Below are 13,121 nucleotides of genomic sequence, written 5' to 3'. Positions count from 1 at the left end.
TAAATTTGCAAAGATTTCAAACAAACTTCTTTCACATTGTCATTATGGGGTATTGTTTGTAGAATTTTGAGGGAAATAATGAATTTAATCCATTTTGGAATAAGGCTGTAACATACCAAAATGTGGAAAAAGTGAAGTGCTGTGAATACTTTCCAGATGCACTGTAAATACTCATAGTATTTTGTACTCCTCTGTAATATGATTTGAACTTATTAGTATTCTCAGACCTGTTTGAGCTACCATGAGTATGTGTTTGATGGAGATCGAAAAATAAATAGAAGTACTGGACAAAGCTGTCTGCCAAATGCTGTAACCTTGAATGTAATGCAATGCATCATTATAATTAATATGAAGTACCTTTGGTAATTTTTATATCATTTACATATTGAGTCTATGGAATAATATTTTAATGCTCCTGCCCCCCCCATCTATCTATCTGTCTATCTATCTATCTATCTTCCTCTCCACTAGTTTGTTGCCCATCCTAACTGTCAGCAGCAGCTGTTAACTATCTGGTATGAGAATCTGGCTGACCTGAGGCAACAGTCTATAGGAGTGAAGTGTCTCACTGTGCTTGGAGTAACAGTAGGACTTCCTTTCCTCGCCATTGCATACTGGATCATGCCCTGCAGCAAGGTAAAAACAGTACTTCATCTCTCTCTCACACACACACGCACACACACACACCTTCCATGGGCCATATTCATAGTTTGGAAATGAGTTAAACACATGTAGTGTGGAGGTGCTCTCCAAACCTTGCACTTGGGTATTCAGAGCTCAATATTTATCTCTGGATTGAAGCACTGCTCAGTTATTCACTATACAGTCTTTGAACCTGAGTGTGCATTGTATCCACTCTGGTGTAGGGCTGTCCAATGCTACTGTCTAACGTTTTGTTGTAACAACAATATTTCATACAAAAATACATGAAAAACTATGCTATTTCAGAAGAATATTAGATATGGAAGGATGAAACATTACTGGGCAAGCAGTTATAAGAAAACAAATAAGTGATGTTGTGGTGTGATGTTGATGAGGCATGTCATGAAGCGTTGTATACCTCTTATACCACAACAGTTTGCCAATTTTTCATTAATTAAAGAATGATGCAGCATACCTTTTCTCATATCCAGCTATGTTTAATGTTCACAGAGCAAGTTAGTTCCGGGTATCTCATGTGTTATAGCAGCTATAAACATGTTTTCACCAGCCTCCATTACTGGAATAATTTAATCAGCTTTTCTTTTTGATATTACATTTTACTGAATGGGGGCATGGTGGTTTAGTGGTTAGCATGTTTACCTCACACCTCCAGGGTTGGGGGTTTGAATCCCACCTCCGACCTGTGTGCATGGAATTTGCATGTTCTCGCCATGTTTTGGGGGTGTCCTCTGGGTAATCTGGTTTCCTCCTTGAGTCAAAAGACGTGTTGTAGACTGATTGGTCTTTCCAAATTGTCCATGTGAATGTGTGTGCAACTGTTGATACCTCATCTAGGATGTCCCCTGCCTTGTGCCGTGAGTTCCCTGGGATAGGCTCCAGGCTCCCCATGACCCTGTGTAGGATAAGCAGTATAGAAAAAGGAAGGATGGAATTTTCAGCCTGTTTCGCTCATAAATTGTGATCTGAGTTATCAGTTCACAATTTTATTACAAGCTTTTCTTTTGGCCAAAAGGCAAGGGCTTGTTTTTAAGAGAGTGGTCTAGAGACAATTGAAAAACACTCCAGAAGCTCTTCTAAGGAACAACCTGGCAACTTTAGAGACGTGATTTGTAGATAGGTTATTTTATGGGCCACCCAGAAATCCAATTTGAAGTTGTGAACATATATCCCAACTCTGAATATGACCCTATAAGCATGTTTAATATACATTTGCACCATAGACACACACATACTGTAGATACAGCCTAGTGCTCTACATGGTGAAAATATAAACGAAGGAACAACAGACATCAACTGTGATATTGTGGGATTTATTTGTGTATGTGTGTGCTCCGAGTCTGTTTGTCTATAATTACATCTCATTAAGGCATCTCCTTTGTCCCTGTCTGACAGACTATTAGAAAGAGGTGGAGGAAAGGGAGGGAAAGACAGCAACATTAGAGGGGAAAAAAGGTAGAAGGAGAAAGAAAGACAAAAATAAAGAGCAGACAGATCACAACGGAAAAAAGAAAAGAAAGAAAACGAATTAAGTATGATTAATCACTGATCATGCAGATTATTATGGTATTATTATTATTATTATTATTATTATTATTATTAATAATAATAATAATAATAATAATAATAATAATGATTGTGATGATAATCAGGATTTTAGTGAAATTAAGTCAGCATTCTGTACACACCCATTAATTATTTTCTCTGGTGAACCTGGTGAGAGAAAAAACAGCAAGGATTCAGTTTTGTTGTTGCTTTGCTGTCTGTAGTGAATTAGGTGAGATAAAACAAATGTAATCTAATCACACACAAACACATGCACATACACACACAAACACATGCACGTACACACACAAACACATGCACGTACACACACAAACACATGCAGATACATACACAAACACATGCAGATACACACACAAACACATGCAGATACAAACACAAACACATGCACGTACACACACAAACACATGCAGATACAAACACAAACACATGCACGTACACACACAAACACATGCAAATACACACACAAACACATGCACGTACACACACAATCAGATGCGGGGTGGGGGTGTTTGGGACTATTGGAGAAGTGTAAGGTTTGGGGATTCATTTCAATAATTCTTGTGTCAAGCTAAATGTCTTCTGATCCTGAGTTATTATTTTCATTGCCCAAAAGGAGTGTTCTGTATGTGTTGCAATAATCATTATTATTATTTTGTGTGTGTGTGTGTGTGTGTGTGTGTGTGTGTGTGCGTGTGTGTTTACTTGTGTGTTAAAATAATGTGTTCTTTTTTTCCACTTACAATATTATTGCTCACATTATTACAATATGTTGCATGTTTAATTGGAAAAAAGCAATGACAGTTTATCACACACACACACACACACACACACACACACACACATATTATTTTCCCTGATAATTTCTTTATTTCCTCTCTCTCATCCATCCACCCAAACCATCCATTCAACTGTCTATCCATATATTCATCCATCTATTCATTCTCCCAAACCATCCATCCATCCATTTGTCCATCAATCCACCCATGCCCCTCCTCCTTCTCTTTTCTTTTCTTTACTTTTCTCTTCATCTGCTTAAATTTTTTAATTTATTTCCCTTTCTTCCAGCTGGGTCAGATTCTTCGCAGTCCCTTTATGAAGTTTGTGGCTCATGCTGTCTCCTTCACCATCTTCTTGGGTCTTCTGGTGCTGAACGCTTCAGACCGTTTTGAGGGAGTAAAGAATCTCCCCAATGAGACCATCACAGATCACCCACGTCAGGTGTTCAGGGTCAAAACCACTCAGTTCTCCTGGACAGAACTCCTCATCATGAAATGGGTGCTGGGTAAGCACTAATGCATGCTGGGATGTGAGCTATATGGGGCATATTTGGTCATTCTTATCCACTGTGGAAGAGAGGACAGGGTGAGGGAAGTGGTTAAGGTTCTGTCCTAATCACTGGAAGATTGTGAATTTGAACCCTGGACTGCCAGAGTGTCACTGCTTGACCCTAGAGCAAGACTCCAGTGGCCTCCATGTAAATGGTCTGCAGTAGTACTTTTTTTTAATCAGATATAAGAAAGTTTCCTTCAGGATTTAATGGGTCCTATTTTCATCGACCTTTAATGTTATTAGGTAACATTTGCACCAGCATTTATGGGTTGTTGGACAGTAATTACTGTTTGCTATGGTTTCCATTAGAAAGACTCCACTGGACCACTGGTTCTGTCTCTTGGTTTCCTATTAGTCAGACATCTATAAGGGCTGGCAGTGAACTGGGGAATATTAAAATATTTTAAATACGAACATGCTTGCAATGAACTTGCAAATTATCAAAAATGTATGGTGTTGACAGCAGATAGTCTGTAAGTCTGTAAACAGCATGTTTCTGGGTTCTGTGTTTGCATCTCATCAGACAGCAAATGCCTACCTCTTGCTAATGGGCCCAGGGTCAGATGGCGGCCAGGGGAAGCTAGACACCCATGGATAGCTCTTATATACAGTGTATTGCTGTATACAGAAATTGTCACATAAAGGAGGTGCGGACAGAAGCAAGTGCAGGTTATGAAGTTTAATCCAAAAACAACAAGTCCAAAGGGTAAATCCAAATTCTACAACGTCAAACAGACATAAACTAGGCTAGGCCAAGAATCAAGGTCAGTAGGGTAAACAAAGTCCAAAACCAGAATAACAACATTTAGAAAGGCTTAGTTATGACAGAGACAAAAGCAACTGAGCCTATGCTTCACAGACATTGTGTTCAAACAGTTTCTTCTATGTGTGGTGTGATTGCGAGTTTCAATTGGAATAGGTGTCTCTGATTGGGGGGGTAGGGGATGGGGAAGGGAGGGAGTGTAGCCCTCTTCGGCCATGTTTGGAGTTAGTGATGCATTCTGGGAAATGGAGTCGCTGGTTTGCTGTGATATGACAGAAATGAATGTGTGCATTACTATTTTAATGAACACATCGGGAGTTTCTGTGTACATGTGAGTGTATCTCAGAAATATTGTGCTACATTGTTTGATGATGTCACGGATCCCATGACAAGATGGAGGAATGAAACCTAAGTGCTTTTTGAGAAGTAGGATATTGTTGTAAATGAGTGGAAAGAGTTTTCTTGGACAATGCACAATTAATGTCTATAGCTTTAATGAAGGTTTTTGTTTGCATTTTTATTATTGATGTGATGTTCTAAGCCAGGTGAATTTAAGTAAATTTGTGAGGTTTCAGCTACATAAACTTTCTTGCCTACAAAATTCCAGATTTGCTAGTTATATTACTAAATGGTGATAGCACTTACAGTTTTAATGCTTTAGCCATCAGTGATTAGTTTGTGGGGATACATCAGAAGTGGTGTTTTGTTGCGCAGTAGTGCTTTATTGTTATTTTTGAATACAATCATACAATGGACTCCGAGACATCAGTTTTGAATTTGAAGCAGAGAATAAATGCATTCGTCTCTGTCCAATCATTCTAAAACATTTTCACCATCAACTTTTTTCCACTCACTTCATAAATCAGACCAGAGATGGTAAATTAAATGAAAGCTGTGAAAAATCTCCCTTTTCTTTATGAACTGCTTTTAATCAGCTAGTTTTCCAATCAGGGGTTTGTGAACCCCTAGGGGATCGTGGTGGCATTGCAGGAGGTTTATAATACTGACAGAAATGTTATGTTAAAATTTTTTTAAGTAATTCTTTAATAGCAAAAATGTCAAACAAAAAAAAAATAGTAAAGATGTTCATATTTCACGAACTACAGCATGTTAGAAGTAACACGTTTTGCAAATTTATTACAAAAGTTTCCTTTAATGTTAGCCTAAATATCCCACTGGGGTACCCAAGGGAAATAATTAAGGTAGTAAGGGTTCAGCTTAGCAAACATTCAGGAAGCCCTGAGCTAAATCATTGATATAAATGCACAAGATTAACTGGAACAAAGGATCTGATGCAGAAGCCGTGATATTAGATAGTTCCTGAAAGAAAATAATTTTTGGGTACACAGTATGATTCTCTGAAATACTTTTCTGGGTCTGCACCCACATTTCATTCCACCAGTGATGACCCATGGTGTAAGCTATCCAATTCCATCTGTTAAGCTGCTTCAGCTCAGGCCAAAGACTTTTAATAAGTGGATTTTGAGGCATTTGATCAGAGATTTGTACATGGTATCTTGTGTGTGTGTGTGTGTGTGTGTGTGTGCGTGTGTGTATGTGTGTGTGCGTGTGTGTGTGCATATGTGTATGTGTATATGAGTGTATGTGTATGTGTGTGTGTATATATGTGCGTGTATGTGTATATATGTGTGCGTGTGTATGTATGAATGTGTGTATGTATGAGTGAGTGTGTGTGTGTGTGTGTGTGTGTGTGTGTGTGTACATCCTTCAAGGTAACATTGTAGAAACTTTAATGTAATCACCCCTTGGGCATTATAACAGTCTGATCATAACTAAAGTTGGCAGGTAGGCCTGAATGCTGCCACTGAACCCAAGGCATTTATTCACTATTCACAGATAAAGAAACATATACATCTAGTTTAAGGAACTGCAGCAGTCATTTCTTGAAAGAAGTTGTTTGTGCTCCATCAGTAAAGTGAAGAATGAGGAGAAAAGACCTTAAAAGTGTCTTAATGTAATCCACAAGTAACATATGCCTCATCCACCCGAAGGACATCTGTCTTGTGTCTGTAGTACACTGTGTGGTGATAACACAGCAGACAGGAACTTTCCAAATCTTTAATATAAGGAAGGGTAATCATATATTCTTGCAATTTTTTATTTTATTTTTATTTTTTTTGGTGAAGAAACACTTCACACAGAATGGCATTCATCCAGCCCTATTTGGACTGGATTTGCTCCCGTCAAAACACGTGTACTTGAATCTGCCATAGGATCCCATTGAAGCAGAGGTGCATCTATGGGCTTCAAACGGGATTTTCATGTAATCTGTGCTGTCCACCGAAAACAGTTTGTGATAAACAAATAAACAGCATGATATTACAGATCTTTTGATTCGCAGAATATTGGATTTCACTTAGAGTGACAATGTTGCATTGTAATGAATATTTTATGGGAAGCCGTGCTTCTCGTGTAGTCTTAAAGCAATGATATGTCTATAAATCATGTGTAAATAGTATGCAAGTGTAGCAGGGGAGCACAGGATGCACCTCATACTTGGGGAACTGATCGAAGGAACAGAAATGGCAAAAACGCTACTTATCAATTAGGAATAGAATTTCAGTCAGTGGATGGTGTTTTGTAGTAGAAAGTACAAACTAGATTGAACGGAGGAAAAATACAGATCTTGAGAATGGTAGAAGTGGTAATTTAACATTACAAGTAGTTTCCTTATTATTTACTCTGCAGGTCATCTAGTCTTCACATTCTTTCTGTCTCATTCCATCCTGGTTTTGCACCGCTATTACGTGTGTGTGTGTGTGCGTTTGTCAGTAATAACCCATTTCATTCTTACTACAGCAATCTCTCAGAGAATATGTGCTGTGTGCATGCTCAGTGTGTATCTGTGTGTGTGTGTGTGTGTGTGTGTGTTTGAGTCTCATTCTGTTATTTGTCTGCAGCTGTAATTGTAGGAGATATGAGTCTGATTAGAGATGCATTTCAATAATCCATTTGCAGCCCCTTGTGTGTGTGTGCTCTGGGAAAGCTAATTCTAATTGTACAATGCCTTCTCTCTCTCTCTCTCTCTCTCTCTCTCTCTCTTTCAGGTATGATCTGGTCAGAGTGTAAAGAAATTTGGACTGATGGTCCACGTGAGTATGTCATGCACCTCTGGAATGTTCTGGACTTCGGCATGTTGTCCATCTTTGTCGCGTCCTTCACAGCTCGCTTCATGGCTTTCCTGAAGGCATCTAAAGCACAACTTTACATAGATCTCCATGTGCCCAATCATGACATCAGCAACGCTTCACTTCCTGCCGACATCGCCTACTTCACATATGGTGAGGGCACCACTCTACATAAGAGATTCAAATTAACTATGGTGGGGGGATGTCTGTAAAATTGCTGTCATTTTTGAAAGTGGATTTAATGGTGCAATTCTAAGCTCTTGAGGCATATTGAGAGTTACACTAATTTCCTGACAGCAGCTGTTCAAATATTGTACTGTAAACATGTGCACTGTGTATCTCATAATTACAATGAGTTACTATTTCACCAGGTCACCAAGTACATGGAAATGTTACTCCTATGTATAATGCTGCTTATACAAAATAATATAATATAGTACAAGACTGCATGCAACTCCAGAATTATTAACAGTATTCAGAAAAATGAGGAAATGATCAAATTATTTGGGTTGATATTTGCCTCTGTCACCATTCTTCTCACTGTGTGTTGGGGAAGTGTTGAGGCATTGCTCTAATTCCTGGCAAATCTATATAATTCTAGACATTTGAATGTTTTTATTAAAGTCCAGATTGGCAGTTTTTATCAATTACCTAATTTGTGCTTCTACATTTGCAAAACAGAATATGTACAAAGTTACAAGTTATCAAGTGAGCCTCTGATCACAATTCCAATTTATTAATGAATGGCAGCTTGTCGTGTTACTGAGACCCGTGTCAGAAAAATTACTGACTGTTACAAAACACTGAAGACAATGAAGCCTACTTCCATAAATGCTAAACAAACCTCTCTGTTTAAATGGTTTTGACATTTTTTAAATCCTTTTATTATTAGCCTTATTAGCCATATTGTGGAGTGTCGCATAAATTAGTAGCCATATTGTGGAGTGTCGCATAAATTAGTTGTTACTAGAGCGATCATTTATTAAACTGAACACATTCATATAAATCTGTGGTTTGCAGGATAGCCGACACTCATGTTATAGAAAAGGAAACAACACCTTCTGAACAATCAAATAGAAGAATTCAGCATCACTGTGGTATAACCAGGGAGTTTGCACTGGGGGACAAAGGTTTCTTTGAAATGCCTGCTGGTTCTGGTTTGAAAGGATTCGAGGCATTTTGCCAGAGGGAAGTAAAAACACCTCAATTACATGGCAGAAGTAAAAAGATTTCCTGTTCCCCAGGTCTCACTTCTGTTCTTGGGCTTGGTTTGGAAATACTGCAGAATGTGTTATGTATTATGCATTAGACTGTTGTTGTCGTGTTCATTTAAAACAACCTTTAAGTATTTTCATCATTCCTTGAGGCAATGAATTGAATGGAGTAGGATTTTGGGCACTGCTCAAGTCCAGGAACTAAAGAATAAGATCATCATCTTTACAAGATTAAATATTAAACAAAAATACTCTTTACTCAGTTGTTGTTTTTGCTTGTGACTGTGACCATTATATATCCTTTGTATACACTAGTATGAGATCCAGCTTGTGTCATTGCTCAGGACTTTAACCCCTAACATACAGCGCCAGTATATTGTACATGACAAGTCTAAACATCACAGCACTGTTTGTTTTTCTTCCCCTGTGTGAGCTGTTATCAATGCTGCTATCTACTGGTGTAAGCTGGTAATAACATGCATGACTGCATTACGCATATCTGACAGACGCATGGCACTAGAAACAGTATGGTGGCTCATTGGTCAAAGCTTTGGGTTATTGCTTGGCCGGTTGTGAGTTCAAATCCCAGCTGTCTTAATTGAGTCCTTGAAGAAGAACCTTAAACCGTGTCTGGGTGTGTGAGTATCTTTGTTGAGAGCTAGTCTTTATACATCTGACTGATACAGAATATGTCTGTAATACTTTGTGTGCTATCTCAGTTTCCAAACAAAATCTCAGCAGAGTTTAACACTAATTTAAACTAACATAATAAAGTTGAAGATAGTCTTAAGGTTATATACAGAGATATACTAGCCAACTGCTGTGCCATATGGACTGGATTAAATAGATAGATGGATAAGTGTATCTCTCTCTCTCTCGCTCTCTCTCTCCCTCAGCCAGGAATAAGTGGAGACCATCAGACCCTCAGATCATCTCAGAGGGTTTGTATGCGATCGCAGTGGTTCTGAGTTTCTCACGCATCGCGTACATCCTTCCAGCCAACGAGAGTTTTGGGCCGCTGCAGATCTCTCTGGGGCGTACAGTTAAAGACATCTTCAAATTCATGGTTATCTTCATCATGGTCTTTGTTGCCTTCATGATCGGCATGTTCAACCTGTACTCATACTACTTAGGAGCCAAGTACAACCCTGCCTTTACAACGTAAGCACGTTATTCCATTAATCTTGCCTTAACACACACACACACACAAAACCCTACTCACATTTAAATTTGAATGCTACACACACTCATGCTCTGACATTTGATTGCAATGTATTTATTTTGACATTTTAAAGTCAGCAAACATGCAAACTGTTTTAAATGCCATTAAAGGAGGCTTAAAATTAATTTGATGAGTTTTATTATTGAAGACAAGCTCCCTCCCTCTTACTTTCACTCTCTCTCTCTCTCTCTCTCCCTCTCTCGACTCCCTTTCTCTGTATATCATTCCCCTATCCCTTTATCTCTTCTCTCTCCTTCATGGCTGTCATCTCTTATTGAGGCGAACTGCTGTGTATTGCACAGTGCATTAATGATGTTCTCTCGGCATTTAGGTGTGAAAACCCAAGGGAGTTGCCTGGTTGTATTCTTTACCAAATTGCTCTAAAACAAGACTCTACGTGATGTGTAGATTTTGATTTGATTTTAATTTCAAATGATACTGAAAACTGAACAATTCAGTGCCAGACATATGGGATTGACAGGTGTTTATATAACCAGCATACTGGCAGCCATCTTGGTTCTCAGTTTCAAAATATTTATTATCTTTCACAGAAATAGAATATATGAGCATGATATGTATATAATATGTATGTAATCACTCTGGGCGGCTGTGGCACAGGGTGTAGAGCGGGTTGTCCACTAATCGTAGGGTTGGTGGTTCGATTCCTGGCCCACATGACTCCGCATACCGAAGTGTCCTTGGGCAAGACACTGAAACCCTAAGTTGCAAGTTAGCAAGTTAGCACCTTGCATGGCAGCTCTGCTACCATTGGTGTGTGTGTGTGTGTGAGTGAACGGGTGAATGAGACACAGTGTAAAGCATTTTGGATTAAAGCGCTATATAAGTGCAGACCATTTACAATTGTCTTTTACATTTAGAATGTAAATGGTTCCTTGGGGAACCTTAGACAGTTATGGGTTCAGGATAAAGCGGTTACTGAAGAAGAAGGAATTGAAGGATGAATATGTTTAATATAGAACATAATGTAGTCATATTCACTCACCAGCCACGTTATTAGGAACACCATACTAATATAGGGTAGGAAACCCTTTTCCCCTCTGAACAGCTTTAGTTCTTCGTGGCAACTACTCCACAAGGCCTTGAAAAATTCCTTTGAGATTCTGGTCCACGTTGACTTGATTGCTACAGGTTTGTGTTCCTTTTTATCACATCCCAAAGTTCTCTCTTGGATTCACATCTGGTGATTGGGGAGGCCACTGTACAGTACACTGAACTCATTGAACTCATGTTCAGTGGAAACTTGTGCTTGTGACATGGAGCATTATAGTGCTGGATGTAGCCATTATGAGATGGAAGAATTGTGGACATAAAATGATGCACATGGTCAGTAACAATACTCAGATAGGCTGTGATGTTCAAATTCATCAAGATTCATCAGACCAGTTGATGTTTTTCCATTCTTCATCTGTTTAGTTTTGGTGAGCCTGTGCCCACTGCAGCCTCAGTTTTCTGTTCTTGGCTGACAGGAGCGGAGCCAGATGTGGTCAAGGTTCGATGTGCTGTGCATACTGAGATGCTTTTCTGCTCACCATGGTTGTAAAGAGTGCTTATTTGAGTTCCCGTACCTACTGTATCCTGTTAGCTCAAACCAGTCTAGACATTCTCCTCTGTTTTTATTTTTTATTTATTGCACCATTCCTTTAACTAGAGAGACTGTTATGTGTGGAAACACCAGGAGATCAGCAGTTTCTGGAATTCTAAAAACCGGCTCGTCTGGCACCAACAACCATGACACAATCAAAGTCACTGAGATCATATTTTTTGTTGTGGACATTAACTGAAGCTCTTGCCATGTATGAGTATGATATTATGCATTCTGTCAAAGTTTGTAGGTATGTTTTTTTTTCACCTCTTAAGCAACAGTCTAGCAACAGTTGCACTTTCTACGTCCTGCCCAATTTTGTTTTAGAGAAACTGCAAAACTCGGAGTGTCAACTGATGACAGAACCCTTCCAAAGCTTCTCTTGCACTCCTATCATTATCCAAATCACATGCTACCTATTCCTGGACTATCTCTGTAGTAACTTTCTAATTTTGTCTGTTCATTTCGAAGCCATTGAGAGAATGCATTTGGCAGGACATATAATCCTAATTACGGTTTCGTCTTGCTGCCGGCAGTTTTATTCTCTGCAGGTGAAATTAGCATGCTGATTAAAGCCTTGTTCTGCCATCCAAAGCAATCCCTCTGATCAACTGGCCCGACAAACGACCCTTGAAACCCCATTAATGCAGTCATGGTTACTGTCTATTGCGTTTTATTAACAGTTTTTGAAGTAAAGTTTAAAAGCGGGGGCGAGACAAAGCCTCCCGCTGTTTAAGTTCACGCTGTCGGAGAAGAGCTCAAGAGGAGCCATTGATTTTAACCAGGTTCTTTGCTCTTTAAGTTGTTTTGGTAGACCAATTTCACTCAGTGAAATATGTTTCATAGGGCACTGTTAAATGACAATGTGTTGACCTCCAAGTTTGACAGTGTCTGGGAGCTTGAAAGCTTTCACTGATACTTTTATCCCACTCATGATAGATTTCAGGCTAATCCCAGAGGGCTGAAACTGCTTTGCTGCAAAAGCTTCTCATGCTCCTTTATTCACTTGACCTTTTTGTGGGAAGTACCATTAATTTTCCATATTTGCACGGACATCTAATAATCAGATTTCACTCTTGTTTGTGGTGTTACTAGATGGAGGTGGATGAGTAGTTTACTGATATCAGATGAACATACACGATACAGATGTCTAAAAATAAAGAGAAATCAATACAGCCATTGCTCTTAAAGATGGGGTCCATAAAGCAAAGCCATGGGGTTTGTTTGTTGGCTTGTTTGTTTGCTTGTTTGTTTGTTCACAATGACATTACAGTGGTCGGAAAACAACTATCAAAGTTGTTATAGCAATTAATCATTCATTCATTCATTCATTTGTTCATTCATTCATTCAACCGACTCAGTCCTGAAGGTCTATCTAAACGTCTGCACCCACAAAGATTCTAGCTCCTAATTGTTGATTCCCAGATGTTCCCAAGCCAACTCTGAGATATAATCTCTCCAGTGGGTCCTGGGAATGTCCTCGAGTCTCTATAAAGGGGAACATGCCTGATACCGCTGAATGGAGCAGACCAGGGAGCATCCTCATAACGTGCCCAAACTTCCTCAACCAACTGAGGCTCTCCCTGGTTGTCCAGCTCCTCATGGAGAGTAAGTT

At 39.1% G+C, this 13,121-nt stretch overlaps 1 protein-coding gene across 1 annotated transcript; it reads left to right on the top strand.

Annotated features, from left to right (window-relative positions):
• The first annotated feature begins 496 nt into the window (after window positions 1-496).
• On the top strand, window positions 497-7,835 carry LOC128617869 (short transient receptor potential channel 7). Its single transcript, XM_053641064.1, has 3 exons — window positions 497-636; window positions 3,292-3,508; window positions 7,387-7,835. The coding sequence occupies exons 1-3, from the start codon at window positions 622-624 to the stop codon at window positions 7,677-7,679; spliced, it is 525 nt and encodes a 174-aa protein (XP_053497039.1). The 5' UTR covers window positions 497-621; the 3' UTR covers window positions 7,680-7,835.
• The last annotated feature ends 5,286 nt before the right edge of the window (window positions 7,836-13,121 follow it).

The sequence above is a fragment of the Ictalurus furcatus genome, chromosome 14 (genome assembly GCF_023375685.1).
Source record: "Ictalurus furcatus strain D&B chromosome 14, Billie_1.0, whole genome shotgun sequence".
In the NCBI taxonomy this organism is placed as follows: Eukaryota; Metazoa; Chordata; class Actinopteri; order Siluriformes; family Ictaluridae; genus Ictalurus; species Ictalurus furcatus.
Note: the sequence above shows the minus strand (reverse complement) of the source record. Positions and strands in the feature narration are given on the sequence as shown.